We start from the raw sequence: 27962 nt of genomic DNA on the forward strand, positions 1-27962 counted from the left end.
CCAACAGTACACAAGGGTTTCCTTTTCTCTGCATCCTCACCAACACTTGTTTGCTGACTTATTGGTGATAGCTATTCTGACAAGTATGAGGTGATAATTTCATTGTATTTTAATTTTTATTTCTCTGATGATTAGTGACATTGAGCATCTTTTCATACGTCTATTGGCCATCTGCATGTCCTCTTTGGAGAAGTGCCTATTCAAATCCCCTGCCCATGTTTTAATTGGATTGTTTGTTAGTGGTGTTGAATTGCATGAGTTCTTTATAAATTTTGGATATTATTGGGTGTTTCATTGGTGAATATCTTTTCCCACTCAGTATGTTGCCTTTCATTTTGTTGATGGTTTCCGTTGCTGTGCAAAACCATTTTAGTTTAATGTAATCCCATTTGTTTATTTTTCTTTTGTTTTTCTTGCTTGAGGAGATATGTCAGGGAAAAATATTACTAAGAGAAATATCTGAGAGTTTACTGCCTATGGTTCTAGAAGGATCTCGTTTTTAATTTATTTTATTTTTTATTTAATTGTGGTTCAAGTACAGTTGTCTCCATTTTAACCCTATCAGAAAACGATTGGATCAAAAAGACTATGGGACATTTACACAATGGAATACTACACAGCAGAAAGAAAGAAGGAGGTCCTACCCTTTGTGACTGCATAGATGGAACTGGAGAGCATTATACGAGAAGGACTTCTTTACTTAGATGTCACTCATGCTGCCTAAGTGGGTAGCCTAAAAGGAGTAGATAGCTTTTCTGTATGGCTCTTACTTTCTAATTTAATGAGTAGTGCTAAATACAGATTAATTAAAGAATACTGTATAATGTTTAACCAGTATGTAAAGTACTCTCATCAATTTAGCTTAGTTATTCTCAAAATAATATGTAATACAAGGGTCCTCAGGTTCCCACGCTACTGTATCCCTCAAACATCTTAGGTTGTACCAGGTCTAGCACAGTAAGAGGTAGATTTGGGTTGAATTTGAGCTTTTCTATTTATTAGCTGTGTCCTTGGACAGATCATTTGATCTTTCTGATACCATCTATAAGATGATGATATTTCCTGAGAGTGTTGAGTAGATAAGAGAAAGCCTATGAGTGTACAGAAAGTTGATAATGTTAAAAAGGTAGAGGAAAATGTCATCTAGACAATAAGGATTAGCCTTAATAGGGGTGGAGTTGGGGAGAAGTAATCGAGAATATTACTGCCTCTTTTTGGTTCTGTGTTGCACAGGATGTAAGAGAAGAAAACAGTATTTATTTGACAGAGTTTCAGAGAAAGGGTGTGCCCCAAGTATACAGTCTGGTTCATATCTTCTGAGAGCAAATGCAGAATTTTACTGCCTTCCCCCAGAAGTTTATTTGAGGGGTTTTAGAAAAGATTAGAGCAGTAGCTGGAAGTGTTGGTTGGGTTGGGGGAAGAAAGGAAGAACTTTGTTTTTTAAAGCAATGTTGAGGTGAAAGAGCCAATCAAGAAGATTTGGGGAATTAAGACATAAGGTAATAACAGACAGAACAACTTCTCTGGGACATAGATGGGGAATGGGAATGGGATGTAAAAGGGTAAAGAACAGGAATCTGGAAGGAAGTAAGGAAATATCTCCAGGATTATAACTGCAAATTTACTGTTTTGTTTTTTTTTTTTTTAATTTACAAATAGGCCAGCCTGATATTAACAAAGATCTAGTAGAGCTGGATCAACAAAGGAATCTTCTGTGGACAAAAGCTATAACACTCAAGGAGTTGTGGGGATGACAGTCAAGAGGGAAGTAGTTAAGTAGAGAAAAATCACAGGGTGTTGGAGCTGGAAAAGAGTCTGTAGGTCTTTAGTTCAACTCCTAACTTTTGGTAGGAAAAAGTGCTGAGGTTGTGTTATTTACTTCTGATGGGCAATAATGACTCTGGCCAGGTATCTTTCTGGATATTGTTCTTCCTCAGAAGAACAAGAAGTGTGTCCTAAAAGTCCAAGAAGAACCAAACAATTGAGCACTGATTCTAGGAAGCTGATAGAAAAAGTATTGGGAAAGAAAAGGTAATGTAGTTTTTTTCCTGGCTTGATCTGTATTTAGACATTTAGACCTATCCATTTTAATAGCAATAGTAGTGTTCTTGTAGTCATGTGGTTTTCAGAAATGACTCTTATTCTGGGATTGGGCAATGACTGAGCTAATGCAGCTCAGCATATTTGATACCAGTCATTAGAACTCAACTATTGATTTTGGTTATGTTAATTCTATTTTATTTTAAAAATATTTATTCAATAATTTTTCTATCTACATAGTATTTTTATTCAGGATTCATTTTGGTTATTATGGTATTGTTTAATAATCTGAGAATTTATGCTACTTGAAATAACAGGGGCTAAAAATTTAACTCCTTCATTGTTAGAAAGGCTTTAATTGCAGAAGGTGACGTTCTTCTGACATTGAAGGATGACCCATGTCTCACTGACTCACCAAGAATCCTTGGTCATTTGGTTCTTTAAAAAGCTCCACCAGACGAGAACAGATCTGCAGTTTTAGATATTGTGACATGAATTAAGTTGGGAAGAAGACTAGTTAATTTGTGCTGCATTTAAAGGGGGAATTGTTTTAAATTCTATTAGAAAAGATAAGATATCCAGGAACTCATCAAAATGAGTTATAGACTTGATGGGGTTTCATATATGTAACTAGTTTATAAAAAATATTATATTATTTGAATGTCCTAAAGCTATTTGACTCAGATATGGTACTGACTGTGTGTGTGTGTGTGTGTGTGTGTGTGTGTGTGTGTGTGTTCATGGTTCTTGTGCTTAGGTTAATTGAATTTCTTGAATCTGTGGGTTTTAGTTTTCAAGTCTTCAATATTATTAGCCATTTTTCTTCAAGTATTTTTGTTTTAAATTCCCACTCTGCCTCCTTTGAGGTTTCTAATTACAAGCAAACCTTGTTTTGTTGTGCTTTGCTTTATTGTGGTTTGCAGACACTTGAATTGCATTTTTTACAAAAGAAGGGGGTGGATTTGTGGTAGACATGAGAGGGATAATTAGAAAGACTAGCTGATGGATTGTTCACGGGGAAGGGTAGCCAGGGTTTCTAAGAAGCAGAGACTTTATTTTTTAGAAAGAGAAGGAATGTTTATTAGTAGTGTTTGGAGGTTTGGAGGAGGCGAGAGCCAGGTTTCTGCTAAAGGTAGAAGTTAAATGGAAATTTCTGATAAGAAGTATAAAGAGTTTTCTCATCATAGATCAAGAAGGAGTTCTTTTTAAAAATATATTTTATTGATTATGCTATTACAGAGTCCTGTTTTCCACCCTTTATTCCCCTCTGCCTTGCATCCCCCTACCACCCACATTTCCCTCCCTTAGTTCCTGTCCATGGGTCATATATATAAGTTCTTTGTCTTCTCCATCTCCTATACTGTTCTTAACCTTCCCCTGTCTATATTGTACCTACCATTTATGCTTCTTATTCCCTGGACCTCTTCTCCCATTCTCCCCCCTTTCCCTCCCCACTGAAAACCCTCCATGGGATGTCCATTTCTCTGATTCTGTTCCTGTTCTAGTTGTTTGCTTAGTTTGTCTTTGTTTTTAGGTTCAGTTGTTGATAGTTGTTAATTAGATGCCTTTTCATAGTTTTGATCATCTTCTTTTTCTTAGATAGGTCCCTTTAACATTTCATATGATAAGGGCTTGGTGATGACGAACTCCTTGAAGTTGACCTTATCTGGGAAGTGCTTTATCTGCCCTTCCATTCTAAATGATGGCTTTGCTGGATAGAGTAATCTTGGATGTAGGTCCTTGCCTTTTATGACTTCCAATACTTCTCTCCAGCCCCTTCTTGCCTGTAAGATTTCTTTTGAGAAATCAGCTGATAGTCTTACAGGAACTCCTTTGTAGGTAACTGCCTCCTTTTCTCTTGCTGCTTTTAGGATTCTTGCTACTTGTCTTTAATCTTGGGTAACATAATTATGATGTGCCTTGGTGTATGCTTCCTTGGGTCCAATTTCTTTGGAACTCTCTGAGCTTCCTGGACTTCCTGGAATTCTTTTCCTTTGCCAGACTGGAAACTCATTATTTTTCAAATAAGCTTTCAATTTCTTGCCGTTCCTCTTCTCCTTCTAGTACCCCTATGATTTGGATGTTGGAATGTTTAAAGTTGTCCCAGAGGTTCCTAAGCCTCTCCTCATTTTTTTGAATTCTTGTTTCTTCATTCTGTTCTGGTTGAATGTTTATTCATCCTTTTGTTCTAAATTGTTGCTTTGAGTCCTGGTTTCCTTCCCTTCACTGTTGGTTCCCTGTACATTTCTCTTCATTTCACTTTGCATAGCCTTCACTTTTCCTCCATTTTGGACCATACGCAGTCATTTCTGTGAGTATCCTGATTACCAGTGGTTGGAACTCTTCATTTCATAGTTTGGAAATCTCGTCATTGCTTAGTTCTGTTTTTGGGACTTTGATTTGTTCTTTCATTAGGGCCACATTTTTTTGTCATGGCACAGCTGTTATGTGTAAGGGGCTGAGCCTTGGGTATTTGCCAGTGTGGGGTGACCGATGTTGATGTGTTGTGGCACTGTATGTGGAGGGAGGTAGTTGGAGAAAGAACAATGTTGCTTGCTCAGCTTTTAGTCACTTCCTATGCTACCTACAAGCAAATTGGGGCCTTTTGGTGCAGATTCCCAGGTGGGTGGGTTTGCGTATATTCTCGGACCCTGTGGGTTTCTCCATTGAACTCTCCTGTGAGGCTGGGAGCTTCTCCCACCATCACAACCCCCACAGGTTTTTACTACCAGGTTTTGAGGCTTTATTTTACCACACTGGAACCCTGGGTTGTACAGTCTGTCTTGCTCCCCAGTTATCTGCATGCAGGGACCACATGGTCTACCAGCTGCTGCTTTGTCTTTTCAGGTCTTCCCACCATCTTACCATGCATCCTGTCCACCCAGTGACCTGTCTCTGCCCTTCCTTCCAGTGTGTGTGAATGTTTCTTCTTAACTCCTTGGTTGTTGGACTTCCATATAGTTTGATTTTCTGGTAGTTCTGGTTATTTTTTGTTTTTAAATTTTGTTGTCCTTTTGGTTGTGCAAGGAGGCAAAGTGTATCTACCTGTCAGGAGGGAGTTCCTGAGAGTACAGGATTTTATAGATAGTGTCCTGGGTAAGAATAGGAGATATTGAAGGAAATATGGGTTTGACAGTCAGGGTAATAATATATGCCTTGGAGCTTTGACTTCCTGCTGTGACTTCAGTGAACAGGGCTTTTAGGAAGCATAAGATGTGCCCTTCTGGGAGGAGGAAGGCATTCTGATATAGTTTTTTGGTCTTTAATGTTGGCTTTCAAGAAGACTTCTCCCCTAGGCAGCAGCAACTCCTATATTGAATCATAAAAAATTATGGCTATAAAACACTCGGAGATTATTTACATTTTGAAGATAAAGAACTGATTCTCTCACTTTTTTGTTGTTGTTAGCCTTAACATTATCCCCTTGGTATAGTATGTTTTGACAACATTGTATTTTTTAGAATGAAAATATCAAATGAAAAAGATAAAGCTATGAGTTATTAGAGTCATTTAGTTTATCTTTTAAATCCACTTTTGTGTAATTTTAAAAATTATTTTCATCTCTGTTAAACTTCAGGTTTTTATGGAAGAGCCTCATTAGTTTTAAATTGCTTTGTGGTATCAAGAGTGTGTTAATATGTCTTAGATTTTTCAATTTGAAGGTAAATATGAGTTCAGAGGCCACACGTCTTGTTCTATATTTATTATTTAAAAAACTAAAAATGACCACCTCCCTAAATAAGGTTTATCTTTGAGAAATGTATATAGAAGTATTAAAAATAATATTACCAACTCAGACCTTGGAGAGTTTTGACTGTAACTTAGAATTTACTTTCTTTAGGCTATTATTTTGATTTAGTATTACATTGGGATATTAATTGAAAGAGAATAATTCTATTCATTTGCAGATCAAAAGCATTAGAGTAGAAAAAAGTATAAGAGTGGAAATATTAGTTTTGTAAGTATTTGAAACCATGTCTTATTTTTTATCTTTAACATGGATCCTCACTGAGTGTGTTTGGACTCTAATAATTGTTTCTGAATTTTGAAGACCTATAGTGAAGAGCATTCTTCTGTTTTTTTCAGTATTTATAAGATGGAAAGTCTAGTATCAAATGACTTGTTTTTCCAGCACTATCCATATTCCCATTTGCTAAAGCCCACCATTTCATGTCTCTGCTATTCAGGTATTATGCTGTGCTGGAAAAACCATTGAGAACTAATGGTATTTATTACGAAAAGAGAATTACTACAGCTAGAAATTCAGAGAATGCCTGTATTTAAGACATAAGCAGCTAAAGAAGAGCAGGTAGAAAGGTTGAGAAAGCATTTTTAGGGAGGGAGGAAGACAATTTGGTATATGGGAAGATAACTCATGCAAGCCAAAACAGAAAAGTATCGGGAAGAAATGAGTCAGTAGGTTCAGATACCAGAGAGTTTTAGAATGAAGATGGGAAAATTCTGTTGCATTAGGAAATGGTGACCTTACTGAGGAATTAGAATGGTGTGATCAGAAACAGTATATTGGTGTATTGAAAATCAAACAGAAGACTGCAAGTGTGGATTCTCAGAGTCCCTTAATCCCTTTCCTAGTATTCTGCGTAGACTCAGATTACTTACTTTTGAAGTATTCATACTTGAAGCTGAAGATGTTAAATATGCACATTGGCCAGAAACCTGCTATTTTTATATTAATGTGATAATTTGTATAAAACAATATTTAAACTTCTTGAGCACTTAAAGCGCTGCTAAAATGCAGACTCCTAATATAGTGCTAACTTTATTTCCTTATGTTTTTAAAAGTCTTGGCTGCTTATGATTCAGCACACGGAACAACTGAGTAGGATAATGAAGACGCATGCAGAGGACCTAAATTCTGGGCCCTTACACAGGCTCACCATGATGATCAAAGACAAGCAGCAGGTGAAGAAAAGTTATATAAGTGTTCATCAGCAGATAGAGGCAGAGATGATTAAGGTTTGTCTTTACATTCTCAAACTTTTATTTAACTGATTTTTAAATTCACTGAAAAATATTTCTTACTCTGTTTGACTTATAAATATTATTTACTTCAGTCCTGGAAGGTAGCTCAGTTGACTGGAGCATTGTCCTGTACACCAAAAGGACAGGACAGGTTTGGTACCCAGTTGGGGTGTGTATTGGAGGCAATCAATCAATGTGTTTTTCTCTCACTCTCTCTCTCTCAATAAATAATATTTTATTTTTTGAATATAAGACATTGATTATGGTATACTGTTACTTTATGTACTCCTACAAAGTAAAAAATTCTGCTAATTAAACTATGATACAGTGCTTTTATATCACTTAGAATTTTTATCTTTACTTATTGAAATAGCTCTTTTTGGCTTTTAAAAATGTGTATCATATAACACTGCATAAAATAAAAATGAAAATATAAGCAAAATAAATTAGGATATTTAAAAATTTTCTCTACTTTCAGAGTATTTCTCCTGGATAACTTTTGTAATGTTTTTAATTATGAAAATTTGCAAATGTACAAAAGAGGAGAGAATAGTAAAATGAACTCCCATTTGTCCTTTCACCCACATAGTAAATATTTTCTTCATCTATTTTTTTATACTGGATCATTCTAAAGAGAATTCCAGATACTATTTTATTCATAAATATTTTAGTTTATATTGCTAAAATATGTACTCTTTTAATAAAACAATTATATTATTGATCTCTGTACCTAAACATAGCAACAGTTCCTAATGTTACTGAATATCGACAGTGTTCAAATGACTGTTGTTTAAATGCTTTTTACAGATGGTTTATTTGAATCAGGAAACATGGCCCACACATTACATTTGAATAATTCTCTTTACTGTGGGTTTCCCTCCCCCCTTGTAAAAATGCCATTGTTTTTGTGGAAGAAACTGGGTAATTTGCTCTATAGAATTGAATTTTCTTTTTTTGAATTTTGTTGTCAGCATTTTGTATTGTGATTTCACATATTCCTTTATTCTCCAATTTTGTTGTAAACTGGAAGTTAGGTCTAAAGGCTTGATAAGATTCTTACTATTAATTTTGGGCAAGTAAACATTATAGGTGTTGTTATAACTTTTCTTATTTTATGTCAGGAGGCATATAATGTCTGTCTCTGGATTTTCTTTGTGTGTGTGTGATGTTGAACTTGACTAATACATTCTAGTTTTGCAAGCCTGATCAGGCTATTATTAATAAAGTTTCCCTTCGGCTTTTCATCTGATATATCTGGAAACAATTGATGTTCACTGCTTACTTTATTATTTCAGCAGGGGTTGTAAAATGGCAAGTTTTCTCTTCTATCATTCCTAATACAATTGTTAGCTGGAGTTTTTCAATAAAGAATTTTCCTAGATCTACCATTTGGTTACCCTGAGGCATTGTTTATATAGGGAAGACAGAATAAATGCTTGCCTTTTGCTATTAATTTGCCAGTTTGCAGAATGAATAGGTTCTTTAGCACCTTCAGAAGTTAAGATTTCCAGTTTTGGTATAGGATGTAAGAAATTTGGAATTGCCACTTCATTCAAACAAGTAATAGCTTGAAAAAATGGTAAAATGAACCACTCTTCTCAGGTTTATGACAGAAGTGAAGTCACGGGGCAAATGGATATATAACTAGAATTAGAGAGACCAACAAGTCAATATAGTGAATCACAACTTATCAGAGCAACAGCCTCCTTGGAAACCAGTGCTGGGTACAGAAAAAATGGAATGGTAGCTGACAAATTCTGGAGACTCAGCGTGGACAACTCTGGCAGTTAAAAACTTCAAGAAGATCCAGTCATTTAAGGGCCCCCACACTTTTGGGAGTTTTACCTCCTGGATCTCTACCAGGTGGTCATAGTGAATATTGGAGAAAAATCTCATGGCCCTGGCAGGGCAAGTGGAATAGGAACCATTTTGACATATGCCAGAGTATTCTGTTGTGTTTTTTTTTAAGATTTTATTTATTTTATTTTTAGAGAGGGAAGTGAGGGAGAAAGAGAGAGAGAGAAACATCAATGTGCGGTTGCTGGGGGCTGTGGCCTGCAACCCAGGCATGTGTCCTGACTGGGAATCGAACCTGCGATGCTTTGGTTCTCAGCCTGTGCTCCATCCACTGAGCTACGCCAGCCAGGGCCCCAGAGTATTCTGTTCTTAACAAGGTCTGCCCTCGGGAGAAACTGTTAACTAGAGCCTAACCCCTGGGTTATATGGGAAATATGCAACTTTGGCCCTCTCTAGCCACCCTTCCCATGCAAGGGGGCTTGGGGAATGAGAAGCACCTGTAATCTTCGCATTTCAGAGGCACAGGCTTAGTAAAAGACGGACCTAATCAGAAGGCTATAAAATGCTTCCTCTGCTCTGACAACTTATCACCACTTAGTAAAGTCCTTTTTTACATCATTTCCTTTTACCTAAAACATCATGCCTGTCAATCAAGAAAAAATGGTAAGGCCTACCAAAAGGCATAGTTGTAAGAGAAAGCAATCATCAAAACCAGATATGGCAGGATGTTGTAATGATTACTGTGGGAATATATAAAAACTACCTTGTTTTTTGGACCATAAGACACACCTGGCTTTAGAGGAGGAAAATAGGAAAAAAAATTGAAGCAAAAAATGTGGTAAAATATTTAATAACATAAATAACGTCATATTTCCCCAATGCAAATATAAACAGAACTCAACAACAGCATTAACAACCATTATTCCTTCCAAATTTGGGCGGGATGGGGGGAAGTGCATCTTACAGTCCAAAAAATATGGTATCTCTTTGTTTTTTATGTTAAGGGCTCTAATGGATAAAGTAGACAGCATGCACCAACAGACAGGCAATGTAAGCAGATAGATGAAAATCCTGAGAAAGACCCTAAACAAAATGTTAGACATCAAAACACTATAACAAATGTGAAGAATACTTTTGATGGGCTTATTGGGAGACTGGCTATAATTGAGGAAAGAATCCCTGAGCTTGAGGTCATATCAATATAAATCTCTAAAACTAAAAAGCCAGGAGAACAAAGACTGAAAATATATGAATAGCATTTTCAGGAACTATAGGGCAACTCAAAAAGGTATAATTCATGTAACTCATGTATTAGGAATACTGGCAGCAGAAGAAAGAGAAAGGAACAGAAGAAATATTTGAAACAATAATGACTGAGATTTTTTTCAAATTAATATCAGATACCAAATGACAGATCCAAAAAGGTTAGAGAAAAGCAAACTGAATAAATGACCAAAAACAAAAGCCAGTACAAAAACTGCACCTATACATTTCTATTTGAAACTACAGAAAATCAAAGATAAAGACAAAACCTTGAAAGAAGCCAAATAAAAAAAAAACTTACATATAGAACAAATATAAATATTACTTCCAAATTCTGTGAAGTCATGCAAGCAAGAAGAGAATGTAATGAAATATTTGAAGTGTTGAGAGGAAAAAATATAACTGATATGCAAAGAAATGAGAAAGAATGGAATCATAAAATATTCAATGTAAACCACAAAAGACTCGATAAGTAACAGAGAAAAATAGGAGCAAATAACATGGGTAACAAATAGGAAACTAACAGATATGGCTGATAGTAATCCAAGTTTATCAATAAATACTTTGAAGATCAGTGGTCTAAACGAACCAATTAAAAGACAGATATTGTCAGAGTGGATCAAAACAACAAGACCCAATTATATGTTGTCTACAGGAAGCCCACTTCAAATATACACACATAGATTAATTGTAAATGGATGGAGAAAGATATACCATGCTGACACTATCAAAAGAAAGCAGGGGTAGCTATATTAATTTTGAACAGAGCAGACTTCAAAGAAAGGTTTATCAGGGATAAAGAAGGGAATTACATAATAATAAAAGGTATCGGTTTTCCAAGAAGACAATAATACTTAATGTAGGTTCTGGCCAAGATGGAGGCATAGGTAGAAACCCTTTGCTTCCTTGCACAACCAAAAGGAAGATAACCACCAATCTAAAATCAATAAACAACCAGAAGTGCCAGAAAAATTGAACTCCATGGAAATCAGACAACCAAGGAATTAAAGAAACAGTCAACCAGACCAACCAGACCAATCAGACTGGTAAGACAAGCAGAGAGAACCTGTGGCAAGGTGGTGGACCACACAGGCAGGGCTGGCTGAGAGAACCCCCAGCGACTAGGCAGACTGCGAGGGTGGAGCTGACTGAATAGGAAACTGAGACTCAGAGCTGACTGTAGACTAAGGTGGGGGGTTGTCATGGTTGGAGAAACTCTCAGTCTCACACGAGGGTTTATTGGAAAGTAGGGCTAGAGACCAGCAGGTGAAATGCATTGTTCCCTCTGGCCCCTCCCACACAGGCAGTGCCACAGCACAATAAGGAGGGTTTCCCTGCCCTGGTGAATACTTAAGGCCCCACCCCTTTACAACTTAATAGGTGTCCTGAGACAAAGAAATAGGGCCAAAATCAAAGAACAGAGTAAAACTCTGGAAAGAGCTAAGTGATGAGTAGATACCCAACCAGCTGATGGAGAGTTTAAAGCCCTGATAATCAAAATGCTCAAAGAACTGATTGAACTGGTTGAAAAATAAAAGAATGAATGAAAGATACCCAAAGTGAAATAAAGCAAAATATTTAGGGAATCAACAGTGACAGGAAGGAAACCAGGACTCAAAGCAACGATTTGGAACATAAAGAAGAAATAATGATCCAACTAGAACAGAATGAAAAAACAAGAATTCAAAAAAATGAAAAGAGACTTAGGAAACTCTGGGACAACTTTAAATGTTCCAATATCCAAATTATACGGATGCCAAAAGGAGAAAAACAAAAGCAAGAAATTGAAAACTTATATGAACAATTAATGAAGGAAAACTTTCCCAATCTGGTGAAGGAAATAGACTTCCAGGAGGCTCAGAGAGTCCCAAAGAAGTTGGACTCAAAGAGGAACACACCAAAGCACATCATCATTAAGTTACTCAAGATTAAAGACAAGTAGCAAGAATCCTAAAAGCAGCAAGAGAAAAGGAGGCAGTTACCTACAAAGGAGTTCCCGTAAGACTATCAGCTGATTTCTCAAAAGAAATCTTACAGGCAAGAAGGGGCTGGAGAGAAGTATTGGAAGTCATAAAAGGCAAGGACCTACATCCAAGATTACTCTATCCAGCAAAGCCATCATTTAGAATGGAAGGGCAGATAAAGCACTTCTCAGATAAGGTCAAGTTCAAGGAGTTCGTCATCACCAAGCCCTTATCATATGAAATGTTAAAGGGACCTATCTAAGAAAAAGAAGATGATCAAAACTATGAAAAGGCATCTAATTAACAACTATCAACAACTGAACCTAAAAACAAAAACAAACTAAGCAAACAACTAGAACAGGAACAGAATCAGAGAAATGGACATCCCATGGAGGGTTTTCAGTGGTGACGGGGAGAGGAAGAATGGGGGGGAAAGGCACAGGGAAGAAGTATAATTGGTAGGCGGGGAGAGTAGATGGGGAGAGGTCAAAAATGGTATAGGAACAGAGAACTGAAAGAACTTATATGTATGACCCATGGACAGGATCTAAGGGAGGGAATGCTGGAGGGTTGGAGGGTGTAGGGAGGAGGGGGGTAAAGAGGGAAAAATTGGGAAACTGTAATAGCATAATCAATAAAATATACTCTAAAAAATTCTTAATGTATATGTGCCTAACAATATAGCATCAAAATACTTATAGGACTGTGAACACTTATTGAATTGCAAGGAGAAATAGATGAATTGTCTGTTGCAGCTGGAGACTTCAACACCCTCTGTGAGAAATAATTCAGCAGCCAGAAAATCAGTACAGATATGATGCCATCAATCAACCAGACATACTAGATATAATGATCATCTATGAATCACTTCATGCAAGAACAGCAGAAGACACATTCTTCTCAAACTCACATGGAAGATTCAACAAGACAGTCCACTTTCTAGACCATAAATCACACCTTTAAAGTTAAAAGAAATCAAACAATTTTGGCTTTGTGACCACAATGAAATTAAACTAGAAATCAGTAACAAAAGGTGGTCTGCAAAGTTTCATGTTGGAGATTCTTGCTGTATGATGCTCCAGGATCGGGTAGGCCAGTTGAAGTTGACAGTGATCAAATTGAGACATTAATTGAGAATGATCAATGGATACCACACTGGAGATTGCCAACATACTTAAAATATCCAAATCAATAAAGGTATTGGTGAAAGTGAAAAATATGTCTTTTATTTTACAGAAAAAACCATATGGACGTTTTTGCCAACTCAATAAAATCAATCTTCTAATCTTTCACCTTAGGATACTAGAAAAAGAAGAGCAAATTGAAGCCAGAGGAAGCAGAAGAAAAGAAATAATAAAAATTAGAGCAGAAATCCATGAAAGTGAAAACAGGAAATCAACAGGGAAAACTCAACAAAACCAAAACCTGATTATTTGAAAAGATTAATAAATCAGTAAGCCTCTAGCTGTCTAACAAAAACACAGTATACAGCACAGGTTACTAATATCAGGATTGAAAGAGGGTACATCACTACATATCCCATGAATATTAAAGGGTAATGAAGGAATACTATGAACAACTCTATGTCTACAGATTTGATAATGTTGAGAAAGGGGCCAATTCTTTGAAGGACACAATCTGCTAAAACTCACATGAGAAGAAATAGACAATCTGATTAGGGAAACATCTATTAAATAATTGAATCAATAATTAATAACCTTCCAAAACAGAAATTACTAGGCTCAGATAAGTTCACTGGTATATTCTGTCAAACTTTTGAACAGGAAATTATACTGATTTTCTACAGACTCTTTCAGAAGATACAAAGAGGGAAACTTCCTAATTCATTCTACTAGGTCAGCATTATTCTAACCCCCATCCAGACAAGATAATAGAAGAAAAGGAAACTATAGATTCATACTTCTCATGATCATAGATGCCAAGATCCTTAGCTGTTAGGAAATCAAATTCAACAATGTATCATAAGAATTATACACTATGATCAATTGGGGTGTATTTCAGGTGTGCATTTGGTTTAAAATTTGAAAATCAACAAATGGAAACCGCCACATAAACAGATTAACTAAAAAATAAGATAATTTTGTGAATAAATGCAGAAAAAGCATTTGACAAAATTCAGCACCCATTCATGAGAAAAAATCTTAATAAACTTAGTAAAGAATATGTACAAGAAACCTACAGCATACTTAATTTTGAGAAATTTGAAGCTTTCTCATTAAGCGAGGAGTAAAGCAAGTATGTTCCTTCTTCCCATTGCTTGTTAACATCATACTGGACATAATAGCTAATGCAGTAAGACAAAAAAAGAAATAAGTGGGCCTTGGCTGGTGTCACTCAGTGGAGTGAGTGTCATCCTGCCAACCAAAGGGTCACCAGTTAGATTCCCAGTCACGGCACATGCCTGGGTTGCAGGCCTGGGAACCTGGGCCAGGTCCCCAGTAGGGGGCACATGAGAGGCAACCAAACATTGATGTTTCTGTTTCTCTCTTTCTCCCTCCCTCTCCCTCTCTTTAAAAATAAATAAAATCTTAAAAAAAAAGAGAGAGAAATAGATGGTATACAGATTGAGAAGAAAGAAATAAAGGTATCTTTGTTCACAGCTGACATGGTTGTCCAAGTAGAAAATCCAAGAGAATCAACAAGGAAACCCTTGGATATAAGTGCTCTAGCAAGGTTGCAGGATACAATGTTAATGTACAAAATTTAATTGCTTTTCTGTAGACCAGCAATCAATGAAGAAGATGATGTGCAATTAACTACAAAATATCATGTACATTAGCACCCCCCAAAATGAAATACTTAGGTATAAATAAGTATAAATCTAACAAAGTATATAGAGGACTTATAGGGCCAAAGTGACAGACCTCTGATGAGAGAAGCAAAGAAAAAATAATTTAAGAGATAATCTATGTTAATGTGTGGGTAGTCTAAATACTGTGAAGATGTCAGCTATTTCCAGCTTGCCCTATAGATTCAACACAACGATGAAAATCCCAACAAGTTATTTTATGGATATTGAGAAACTGATTCTGAAGTTTGTATGGAAAAACAAAAGGCCCAGAAGAGCCAATAGAATATTGAAGAAAACAACAGTCAGAGGACTGATATTACCCAACTTCAAGGTTTACATAAATGAAGACATTAATAGTTTCAATTTTGTGTAAGAGTAGAAAAATAGATAAATAGATCAATGGAACAGAATAGAGAGCCCAGAAATATATCCACATAAATACAGTCAACATCTTTGACAAAAGGGCACAGTCAATATAGCAGAAAAAGGTATTATTTCAAACAGATGATGCAGGAATAACTGGATATCTATCCATGTGCAGAATAAATCTAGACACAGACCTCATACCCTTTGTGAAAATTAACTCAAAGCAGATCACAGATCTAACTGTAAAACACAAAACTAAGTTTTTTTATTCTGGTTTATTCTATTATAGTTGTCCCAATTTTTCCCCTTGCCCTCTTCTGTTCAGCTCACCCTACCTCACTGCTCCCACAGTCAGTCCCTACACCTTTGTCTATGTCCGTGAGTCATTCATACATGTTCTTTGACTAATCCCTTCCCCTTCTCTGGAGAGAGGGTGAGAAAGTGGAAGGGAAGGAGAAAGAGAGAGAGAGACATCTCGATGTGAGAGCACCAATCACTGTGAGAGAGCAACACTGATTGGTTGCCTTTCCAAGCCTGCCCGACTGGGACCCAACCTGCAACCCATAGGAACTAAACATTCGACATTTGGGTTTATGGAATGAGGCCCAACTAACTGAGTCACACTGGTTGAGGCTTGACTATGCATTGTTTATTGATTTGCCCTTGTTTTTGAGAATTTTTTATATGCTGTTGAATTTACCACTGATACCTAAAGTAATTTTTAATTTATTGTCTGTAATTATAGATTAAAGAGCAACTCTGACCCATAAGCAGGAAAATACACATTAATAATGCTTTGGAATTTAAGTTCTTGACCATGTAAATTTAAGTTCAACTTTTTTTTTTGCATTTCTTTTTTCACAGGTTACAAAGACAGAATTAGAGAAATTAAAATCCAGCTATAGACAATTAATAAAAGAAATGAATTCTGCCAAAGAGAAATATAAAGAAGCTTTAGCTAAAGGTATGGCAAAATTATGAAAAAATGTTTATTCTACTGATTTTTATTTTTATCATTTGAAAGTTATCTTTATGAATAGTGGAATGATTCTACTTAGACCAGTTCATATTAAAAATAACCAAAATAAACCAAAATAGACTGATTATGAAATTATGTAATAATTCTTTTAAAACATGATGCACAATATTTTTGAATAGTGCATACTAAATGGAACTATGTAGCAGTTGTGTAATAGAATGCAAAGAATACTTAAATTTATCTCTAGCATAAAGTTTAGTTAATTAGTGAGCACTAAATAAGAAAAATAAAGTTGTATTTGTTTAGAAGTCTTTTTAATTCCATTTTTACCTATGGTACTTAAAACCCATTAAAATCAAAAGGTCATTTTATAACATTATTTTGCCTTTATAGCTTAATTTTATGTGTCTGCAGTGTCCTAAAGGTTTCATTTGATAGTTTGGAAGTAAATGGAAAGGGAAACCAATGTTTTCAATAGATTTATGGTTATAGTCTTGAAAGGTAGCTAAACAGTTTTCATATTTTGATTTTTTTAAATTATAAAAGTTGGAATTTTAAAAATTTCTGGCCAAAATGTAAGCTTTCTTAGAAAATATTTTCTTTTGTCTCTTAAATTTACCTTCCTCTTGTATTAATGAATTTTTTTCTTTGTCTTTTTCTTGTATATTATCTTTTTGTTGTTCATAAATGAAATAAACATTTCCTACATTGGGCTATATCTTTCACAATGAAAACAGTTTTTGTTATTTTCAGTAGGCTAGGAGAGATACTGATTTGGATGTAGCTCTCCCTCCCTCCTTTGCTTAGTTCCTCCTCTCTTTCTATTGATAGCTAACCACTTGCTTTGCTTCTCCTTGCTTCTTTCCCTTGTTCCTTCTCTCTGTCCCTCTTTTCCCTTCCTTTTCTTCCTCACCCTTCCTCCTGTACCCATCTTTTCTTCAATATCTACTTTATGTTTCTCTCACTCCTCCCACATTTATTTCATGTTTCTTCTCACAGTGTTGCTATTGATTTTTATAGTTTTTTAAAAAATATATTTTATTGATTATGCTATTACAGTTGTCCCATTTTCCCCCTTCACTCCCCTCCACCCTGCACACCCTCTCCCACCCGCATTGCTCCCCCTTTAGTTCATGTCCGTGTGTCATACTTATAATTTCTCTAACTTCTACATTTCCCATACTATTGCCCTTTCCCTGTCTGTTTTCTACCTACTATCTATGCTACTTATTCTCTGTACCTTTTCCCCCTCTTTCCTCCTCCCACTCCGCTGCTGCTAACCCTCCATGTGATCTACATTTCTGCGGTTCTGTTCCTGTTCTAGTTTTTTTTTTTTTTTTTTTTGGTTTTAGGTGTGGTTAATAATTATGAGTTTGTTGACATTTTACTGTTCATTTTTTTTTCTTTTTCTTAGATAAGTTCCTTTAACATTTCATATAATAAGGGCTTGGTGATGATGAATTCCTTTAACTTGACCTTATCTGAGAAGCACTTTATCTACCCTTCCATTCTAAATGAAAGCTTTGCTGGATAGAACAATCTTAGATGTAGGTCCTTGCTTATATGACTTGGAATACTTCCTTCCAGTCCCTTTTTGCCTGCAAGGTTTCTTTTGAAAAATCAGCTGATAGTCTGATGGGAACTCCTTTGTAGGTGACTGTCTCCTTATCTCTTGCTGCTTCTAGGATTCTCTCCTTCATTTTAATCTTGGGTAATGTATTATGATGTGCCTTGGTGTGTTCCTGCTTGGGTCCAACTTCTTTGGGATTCTCTGAGCTTACTAGACTTCTGGAAGTCTATTTCCTTTGCCAGACTGGGGAAGAGTTCTCCTTTATTATTTGTTCAGATAAGTTTGCCACTTGTTGCCCTTCCTCTTCCCCTTCTCATATCCCCATAATTTGGATGTTGGAACGTTTAAAGATGTCCTGGAGGTTCCTAAGCTTCTTGTTTTTTTGAATTCTTGTTTCTTCATTTTTTTCTGTGTGGTTGTTCCTTTCTTCCTTCTGGTCCACTCCATTGATTTAAGTCCCACTTTCCTTCCCATCACTCTTGGTTTCCTGTACATTTTCCTTTATTTCACTTAGCATAGCCTTCATTTTTTCATCTAATTTATGACCAAATTCAACCAGTTCTGTGAGCATTTTGATCACCAGTGCTTTGAACTGTGCATCTCATAGGTTGGCTATTTCTTCATCACTTAGTTGTATTTTTTTCTGGAGCTTTGATCTGTTCTTTAATTTGGGCTTTTTTTTTTTTTCTTTTTTTGTCTCGACATTCCTGTTACATAGTGAGGGGCGGAGTTTTAGGTGTTCACCTGGATGGGGTAATACACATTACTGGGTTGCGATGCTGTATGTGGGGGAGGAGTCCGAGAGGGGTCAATGGCGCTTGCTTTGCTCTCTGCTGGATTCTAGTCCCTTTCACCACTCCCTCAAGCAAATCGGGCCCTTTCTTTTATGGATTCCTGGGTGGGTGGGCATGTGTATGTTCTAGGACCCTGTGGGTCTCTCCAGCGAACTCTCCTGTGAGGCTGGGAGTCTCTCCTGGCACCTCAACCCTCACAGCTATTTTCAATTGGTGTTTTGAAGCTTTATTTCCCTGCATTGGGGCCCTGGGTTGTGTGGTCTGTCTCCCTCCCCAGTTTCACCTGGTTTATCTGCACATGAATGTGGGACTGCCTGGTCTGCCAGCCACCGTGTGTGCTGTGCCCCTCCACAATCTGCCACTGCGCTGGGTCCGCCTACTGCCATCCCCCATGCCCAGGGTCCGCCAGCCACTGCTTTTTTTGCTTTGACCCCTCTCTGCTGGGCCACCTGATTCCAGCCCTCCTACCAGTCTGGATGAATGTGTCTAACTCCTTGGTTGTCAGACTTCCATGCAGTTCAATTTTCTGGCAGTACTGGTTGTTTTATTGTTTCTAAATTTTTGTTGTCCTTATTTTGGTTGTGTGAGGAGGCCCAGTGTGTCAGCTATTGATTTTTTAAGGATGTGAATCTGTGTTCACAGTGTTCTCATTTTTCATGTACCTCAACCATTATTTAAAGATTATAATCCCTTTACTAGTGTAAATTTATCTTTTAAAGTGCTTTTATGATTTGATTACCTATTATTAAGTGAATTAAAAATGACATAGACTTTGGAGTCAGGTAGTCTTGGATTAAATCCTAACATTGTGTGATTATTTTATGGACTTTTAAACTTCATATTCAAACCTAATTACTATTACTTTGTTATTTTTAAGAGTTCTTTAGATAATCAATAAGTATTTACCAAGCACTTTCTATTTTTACATTATCGTGATTGAAACAGTATTTCATAACTTAACCATTTCTAGTTGATATTCTAACTTGGGAACCCCAAGTCTTACCCTCTTTTAAAATTTAGCTTTTGTACAAGAGATGCTTTGCTGAACCATGAAGAATAGTTCAGAAGTAGTTTTATATATAACACTATTTCTCAATATGTCAAAAATAGTTACTACTGAATCTGTCAGAGTAGTTGATTTTATAAAGTTCATTACTTAATGCCTGGCTAGCAGTCTCAAATTAGTGCCCTTATTATAAATAATCATTTAAATTCACCCAGAGCAAGTGATGATGTAATTCAGCTGTCTTATAATCCAGATATGCTAAGTATTTTACACTAAGCTGTGTATCTGTTGTAGAAAAATTAGGAAAAGCAATACAAAATCACTCTGAAGTCTCAATACCTATTTTTAATTATGTTTTATTTTTGTTTAAAAATTGAAGTCTGATTTTGATATTATCATAAAGTTTTAAATAGTTCTTATACCTAATGCTTATATTATCAAAAGTTATTCACAGATAATAATAGTTCTTCATTACTTTTGATCTAGATAAAACACTATTTAGTGTTGTAGTAATAGTAGTAATTCAACCAGAAAGTCTCAAGACTATAGTTTTAATTGGCGTTAAGTGGTGTATTATTTGATTTAATTTCCTGTGGTAAAATATGTGAACTTATTTACATTACTCTTTCTAAAGATATTAGTATTTTCCTATTTTCAAGAATTTTATTACTTCTATTAAATCAATTTATAATCTATAAAACATATTTAAAAAGTTCATATGTATTTATGTTTTATGCTTGCAGTATATGTAAATTTCACATTTACATGAAGAAGTGTAAAATTATATTTCTGAAAACTTTGCTTCTGTTTTCAAACTGCCTCTATATTTAACATGAAAATAAGGGTTTTTTTGCCAAGTTATGTAGTCATTATAAAGATGATGCAGTAGCAAACATTCCAGTATTTATAGGCTTTATGTCAGAACCTTAGTTCATTTGAACAGGTCAGACCAGGGCACTTCTGCAGCGGGTCCTAGTCACAGGGGGTGCTGGCAGTGAATGCCCAAGCCTTGGCTTTGGCATTCAGAGATTTTTAAATCTTAGGTGGTTTTGGAGGAGCTATTTAAAACCCCAGTCTAACATATAGCGTGCAGCTGGAGAGGACATGGCTTTGTGAGAGACAAAGCCTTGAGATAATTCTTATAGTAAGGGTTAAATTCTGGATTTGATTGAGAATGGGTTGAGTCATGGGCTCAGTTACTGCAACTTGAGGTTCAGCAGTAGTAGTAGATCAGCAGGAAGGCTCTGTTAATGGTGAAATTCCAAACTTCTGACTCCTGCTGGATGGATTACACAAAATACTTTAACTTTTAGATGTTAGAATTTATATCCAATGGGGCATTACTTTCTGTTCAGTCTAATGTAAAATAAAATCTCATTTGGAAAATATAGCATCAGTTAAATTTTTTATAATATGGCTTAAGTATTAAACCAGTTTTACTCTGTGTTGTGTTGAGTGAATAGATGTTTATATTAAATTGATTTGGACTAATTTGGACATTAGTCTATTTTTTGGCTATATATATCTGTTTATTGACTATTTCTTAGACACTAGTCTATTGATTTTATTTACAACATGTGCATGGATAACAACCATAATAATTGTAGTTTATTGATCAGAAGTTAATAATTTATATTGTTTCTTTTTAAAAATTGTTTATGCTACTAAAGTCCCCGCTTTTTCTCCTTCTTCCCATGTTCACCCAGCCCTATGCACTTCCCTCCCTCAGTCAGTCCCCATATTGTTGTGCATGTCCATGGGTCATGCATACACGTACTTTGGTTAATCCTCTCACCATCTTTTATCCAGTCCCTCCCTCCCCTGTGGACAGTGTTAGTCTGTTCTATGTATCTCTGCTTCTGTTTCTATTTTGTTCATTAATTTATTGTGTTCATTTGATTACACATATAAGTGAGTTCATTTGATATTTGTGTTTCCCTGACTGGCTTATTTCACTTAGTATAATATTTTCCAGGTCTACCCATGCTATTGGAATAGGTGAAAATTCCATCTTTTTTTTTAACTGCTGCATAGTATTCCATTGTGTAAATGTATACTACAGCTTTTTTTATTCACTTACCTAGTAATGGGCACTTAGGCCATATTCAGGTCTTAGTTATTATACATAGTGCTGCTGTTAATATAGACGTGCATATATTATTTTGTATTGGTGTTTCAGGATCCTTAGCATTTATATTGTTTCTTGATGGCAATACTGAGTCTTAGAATAAGTTCTGGATGCAAAACACACAGGTTTTACTTTTTATTGTAGGTTGAATTCTGAATACTCTTTATTAGTTAAACAGATGGTTTAGCCTCAGACAATTTTGTGAATCCACATAGCTTGTCTCTGAGCTAAGGCTCTGACATAAATGTTTGTAAATGATGGAAAAATTTACCATTGCATCATCCTTATAAGACGTAAATGACTTTTCAAAAAGAACTCCTATAGGATCATGTTGTCTATGAAAAAAGAGTTTTACTTTCTCTTTTCATTCTGGATGTCTCCTTTTTTTTTTTTTCTTTTGCTTGTTAATTGCCCTAGCTATGTTGAATAGCAGCAGAAAGAGAAAACATGATTTCCTTGTTCCTGAACTTGAGAAAAGTCTGCCATCATTAAGTATGATGTTAGCAGTAGTTTTTCAAAGATTTTTAAAAATCAGGTTGGAGAAATTCCTTTCTACTTATACTTTAGAATTGATGTCAGATTTAGTTAAATACTATCTCTATATCTATTGAGATGATATTTTTCCCTTCTTTTTGGTTTAATATGATGATTTTTTTTATTGATTTTCACATGTTTCAGATATTACAACATTCCTGGATGGATGGTTCCTCTTGGATATGATATAATATCATTTTTTATATTGTTGGATATGGTTGGCTAAGTTGTTTATAATCTTCATCTATGTCTTTTGCATGTTTATTGTAATGTCTTGTCTCATTTTCATATAAAGGTAATGCTCTCCTCTAAATTATTACCTCCTCTTCCATTTTCTAGGAAGATTTGCATTCTACAGGTAATATTTCTGAAATATTGGGAAAATTCACTTGTGAAGCTACCTGGGTCCATTTCCTTTTTTTCCTTTTTGTGAAGATTTGAAAACTCTAAGTTCACTTTGTTTAATTGAGATAGCTATTTGGTGTATCTGTTTCATTTTGCTTGAATTTTAGTAGGTTACATCTTTTAAGGAATTTGTTCCTTTCATTCAAGTTGTTGCATTGATTGGTGTCAAGTTATTTACCATATTCCCTTATTCACCTTTTTATATTTATAGAATTTGTGGTGACATTTCCTTTCTCATTCTTGATATTGGTACTTTTTGTCTTCTCTCTTTTTTTTCCCTATTCATTTTGGTTAAAAGTTTATCAATTTTACTCATATTGTCAAAGATCAGCTTTTGTCTTTGTTTCTTTATCATTCTGCAGCATCATTTGATTGAATGATTGATATCCTTAGTATTACATTTATTTATTTGAAAAATTTAGGTATACTCAACATACAATATTATATTACTTTTAGGTGTACAACATGACTCAGCATATGTGTATAGCTTGTGAAATGATCATCACAATGAGTAGTAATTATCTGTCGCCCTATAAAGTTATTACAGTATTATTTATTATATTCCCTATGTTGTACATTTTATATCCCTGTGATGTATTTATTTTATAATTGTAAGTTAGTTCCTCTTAATCCCCTTTACCTGTTTTGCCCATCCCCCCATGATACTCCCCTCCGGCAGTCATCAGTTTGTTTTTGGTGTTTATGAGTCTTTTGTTTTATTGGTAAATTTGTTTTGTTTTTTACGTTCAACATATAAGTGAAATCATATGACATATCTCTGGACTGATTTCATTTCATATAATTCTCTATAGGTCTATTTACATTGTCAAAAATAGCTACATTTTATTCTTTTTTTATGGCTGAATAATATTCTATTGTATATATGTATCACATCTTCTTTATCAATTCATCAATTGGTGGACACTTAGACTTATTTCCATATCTTGGTTTTTGTAAATAAAACTGCAGTGATCATAGGGGTGCATATATCTTTTCTAAACAGTGTTTGTTTTTTTATTTCTTCAGATAAACAGTCAGAAATGGGATTGCTGGATCATATGGTAGTTTTATTTTTAATTTTGGGGGGAACCTCCATATTGTTTTCCGTAGTGGCTGCACCAGTTTATCCCACCAAAGTGCACAAGGATTTCCTTTTATCTACTTCTTTACCAACACCACTGGCTGTTCTTTTTCTGTTTTTCTGCTTTCTATTTAATTGACTTATACCTTAGTTTTTATTATTTCCTTCTACATTGTTTAGGCTTAGTTTGTCCCAGTTTTTCTCCTTTCTTGATGTGGAAGCTAAGATTATTGATTTGAGAACTATCTTCTTCTAATACAGGCATTTAATGCTATATACAGGCATTTAATGAATATCCCTGATTGCTCTTTGGCAACATTTCATACTTTTAATATACTATTGTGTCTTCATAATCATTTAGTTCAAAATACTTTTCTTTGATCTATAGGTTATAGAAGGGTGTTACTTAGTTTCTTAAATTTATGGCATTTTTCTCTAGGTAGTCAATTTTTGAGTCATAATTTAATTTCATTTTGGCTGAGAATATTTATTTTATTTATTTTATTTTTTATGTTCATGTATACATGTTATGTGGCCCATAGGATAGTATATCTTGGTAAATGCTTCCTGTGTACTTCATAAGAATATGTATTTTATTATTGGTTGGAGTGGTATATGAGGGAGGGCCCCCCAAAAAACCCAGAATTATCTTCTGGAGGGCGGACCTCTTGGAGTACAGTCTTCCCTTGCTAGGTGAGTGTTCTAGGAACCCATCTGTTTCAGGGTACCAGCTGGCATTGCTGGTACACTGACTGAGAGGCTGTGTTTGGTTTCAGTGAATTTTTTTTGAAGACTCTTTCAATGCGTTTGCCTATTTCATGGTGGGTGATTTATGTCACGAGCGTCTGATCATGATATACTCTTTCCTGTAAGTCAGCTGGCCAACTGCTCAGCTAGCTGCCTACCGAGCAGCCCGGCACCAAGGAATAGATTAGAGTCACACACAGTAAATATGCTGCTATTCACTTTAGTTTTATTGAATGCAGGTTCACTCAAAGTAGAACATCAACATACATTAGTATCCTATTCACACTAACAATCTAAGAGAAACATAACACACACACACAGCAGTCAATGGGTGATAACAAACCCGAGTTCCCTCAGTCTCAGTGTGCAGGTCCGGGAGACAGCACAGTGGGCAAGGGAGTTGTCAGCATTTTTCAAGGAAGGAACTCCAGAGCCAGGTGGGCAGCAGGACAGGTGAAGTCCTCAGTCCAGCAGGGCAGAGCCTCTGGTAGCCATTGCTAAGGGAGATCAGTGTGGCCTGGAGCAGCACTTGGTGTGTGGTGCTTGGTTTTCTCAGCAGTGGTCTGGAACCTGCCTCAGTTATACCTTGAAAGTGGAGTACTCCACCCTTCTGGGTCTTTTTGATAAATGTCTTGGCACCCCTGATGCCAAGTGTGGAATTTGCCAAGGAGCCTGTGGGTGGTACATGGCTGTTCTACTTGACACTTCTGTTGGCAAGTGTGGAATTTCCCCAGGAGCTTATCAGTGGGTGGCCCCACTCTGTAGATACGCCTACTCTGACCAGGAGTGCAGATAACTTAAGTGTGTCTTCTTGCCAGACGTCTATGTACTGACCACGTGGGCAGATATATCTCCTTGCCAGATGAATTTATTGTGAGTTAGGTAATTTTCCTCTTGAACCAAAGTGTCATGGCTGACTGATAGCCATTTTAGTTGGCATAAGTGACTCCACTTTGTTTTGTATAATTTATGCTGTCTTAATTGGACCAATGCTATCTTATTGGTCTTACTTTCTACAGTTTATGAATGCACCTGCCCACATCACACCGAATGTCTAACAATTTTTGACCAAAAACACCATGATCCCCATGCCCCACCTCCTTATTCACTCAATCACACCCTGAGCAACTTTTTTTTGTTTCCCTGAATGAAAAAAAGTCCTCAAAGGGAAACGTTTTGCTGATGTGGAAGTGAAACAAAAGATGGCAGAAACACTAAAAGGTATCAAAACTGACAAGTTCAAAAACTGTTTTGAGCAGTGGGAAAAAATGTCTTGACAGGTGTATTGCATCAAATGGAGAGTATTTTGAAGGTGACTGAAGTTTAAACATGCAAGGATAAATATATAATTTTTATAAATACATTTCCTTTCTTGGGGGTCCCCCCTCATATTGTCAGCTTGGTCCAGTTGATTAATAGTTATTCAAATTTTTAATGTGTTTTACTGATCTTCGGTTTGCTTGTATCAGCTATTGAGATAGGTCAATCGAAATCTCCCACTCTAATTGTGGATTTCTCTATTTCTTATAGTTTTCTCAGTTTTTTTGCTTCGTGTATTTTGAGACTCTGTTGTTAAATATATAAGAAGTCAAGATTGTTATATCCTCTTGAAGACTTGACTCATTTATCATTATGAAGTGACCTTTATTATCCCTAGTATTATCTTTTGCTGTTATCTATTCTGATATTATATAGCCACTCCAGCTTTACTTTTATTAGTGTTTCCATGGTATATTTTTCTTAGTTTTTTACTTTTAACTTGTTTCAGTCTTTATTTTTGAAGTACATTTCTGATAAGCAGTGTCTAGTTAGGTCTTACTTTTTTATGTTGATCTCTACCTTTTGGTGTAGTTGGACTATATTTAATGTGATTTTTGATGATGTTAGGTTTAAATATGTCATCTTACAGTTTGTTTTCTCCTTGTCCCCTCTGTTCTTTATTTTTTCCTTATCCTTTCTTCTGCCTTCTTTTGGATTAATTGAAAATTTTTCTTAAGATTCCTTTTTATCTTCTTTGTTGTTGTATTAGCTATAACTTTTTGTTTTATTTTATCTTTAACTTATCATAACATACCTTCAAGTTACATCATACCACTTTGTGAATAATAGGGGACCCTTGCAGTAGTTACAGTGTTCCTGTCTTCTTGCTGTTGTTGTGATATTTTTACTTTTGCATGTTATAAATGGCACACTCTATTTTTACTGTTTTTGTTTTTAAAGTCAATTATTTTTAAAACTATAGGAAAACATTTCATATATTTTCGTAGTTATCTTTTTTAGTATTCTTTATTTCATCTGATACCATTTAATTTTATATGAATGACTTTAACATTTCTTACAAGTCTGTGGGTAATACTTTTAGCTTTTGTATGTCTAAAAAAGTTTTTATTTCACCTTCATTTTTAAAAGATACTTTTTGGGTGCAGAATTCTGTCTTCACAGTATTTTCCCCCTGGACTTTAACGATATTTCTCTAGTGTCATGCGAAGGAAATATCTGCTTTATTCCTTATTTTTGTTGCTCTGCACATTTTATTTTTCTTTGGCAGATTTTAGGATTTGCTTTTCATCATTGGTTTTGAGCAATTTGATCATGATGTAGTTTTTCTATTTTCCTTGTGCTTGGTGGTTTCTGAGCTTCTTATATTTGAGAGTTTATAGTTTTCATGGGTTGGGAAAACTGTCAGCCATTATCACTTCATATATGTTTACTGTCTCCGGCTTTCTCTGTCCTTCGGACATCCCGCTACAGGTACATTAGGCTGCTTGTACTTGTCTCATGGCCTGCAGATGCTTCGATGTTTTTCTTTTGTCTTTTTTCTCTTTCTGGGTTTTTATTTATTTTTTTTTGTTGGTTAGTTTCCATGCTATGTCTATAAATTTACTAATGTTATTTTCTGCAATGTTAGTCTGCCTTTAACCCCATGCAGTGTGTTTTTCATCTTAGAAATTGTAGATTTTGCCTGAATAATGTTGATTGGGTCTTTTCTTAAATGTTTCATTTTCTGCTTATCACATTTACTTAAGTTTTGCAGTCTTGGTGGGCTTTATCTTCCTCAATCATTTGCTCTGAGAGTTGTATGAGTTAGTTTATTCTCAGGGTTTTTTTGGTCTTGCTATAGTCAACACTCAATTATGTTGTAGAAAATATATAGCATCTTTACTGATTTATGTACACATAGGTCCTTGTTCTTATGCCATGTAGCACTTTTTTTTCCAGAGTTAAAACATTTTTAAGAGTAAATGTAATGCATCCTAATTTTATAAAATTTAAGCATAACTATGTTGAACCATTTAGTATTGAATTAAGTGAATTTAAATATGATTTTGCTTTGATGCTTTATAGCTTACTTGAAGATATGCTGAAGTATCTGAAAAGATGTTGAAAATAACTACCTCATAGTTATGTATTCTGATGTGGCCAATTTCACTGATACTATATGGCTAAAGGTACTCTAGAGTTTTATATTTATGAAGCCTCAAAATACCCACAA

The 27962-nt window shown here is 35.5% G+C and overlaps 1 protein-coding gene across 7 annotated transcripts in view; it reads left to right on the forward strand.

The window, feature by feature from the left end:
* FER (FER tyrosine kinase) overlaps window positions 1–27962 on the forward strand; it is a 383463-nt gene that overhangs the window by 64321 nt on the left and 291180 nt on the right. For all 7 annotated transcript variants that reach the window (XR_004901995.1, XM_036020640.1, XM_036020641.1 and 4 more), the window contains 2 exons: window positions 6844–7017; window positions 16090–16189. Coding sequence is in view for 6 of the 7 variants with exons in the window: in XM_036020640.1 (XP_035876533.1) it covers window positions 6844–7017; window positions 16090–16189 (274 nt within the window). In the remaining variant the exon portion in view is untranslated. The remainder of the gene's footprint in view (window positions 1–6843; window positions 7018–16089; window positions 16190–27962) is intronic.

Source organism: Phyllostomus discolor, chromosome 3 (assembly GCF_004126475.2).
Source record: "Phyllostomus discolor isolate MPI-MPIP mPhyDis1 chromosome 3, mPhyDis1.pri.v3, whole genome shotgun sequence".
Lineage (NCBI taxonomy): Eukaryota > Metazoa > Chordata > Mammalia > Chiroptera > Phyllostomidae > Phyllostomus > Phyllostomus discolor.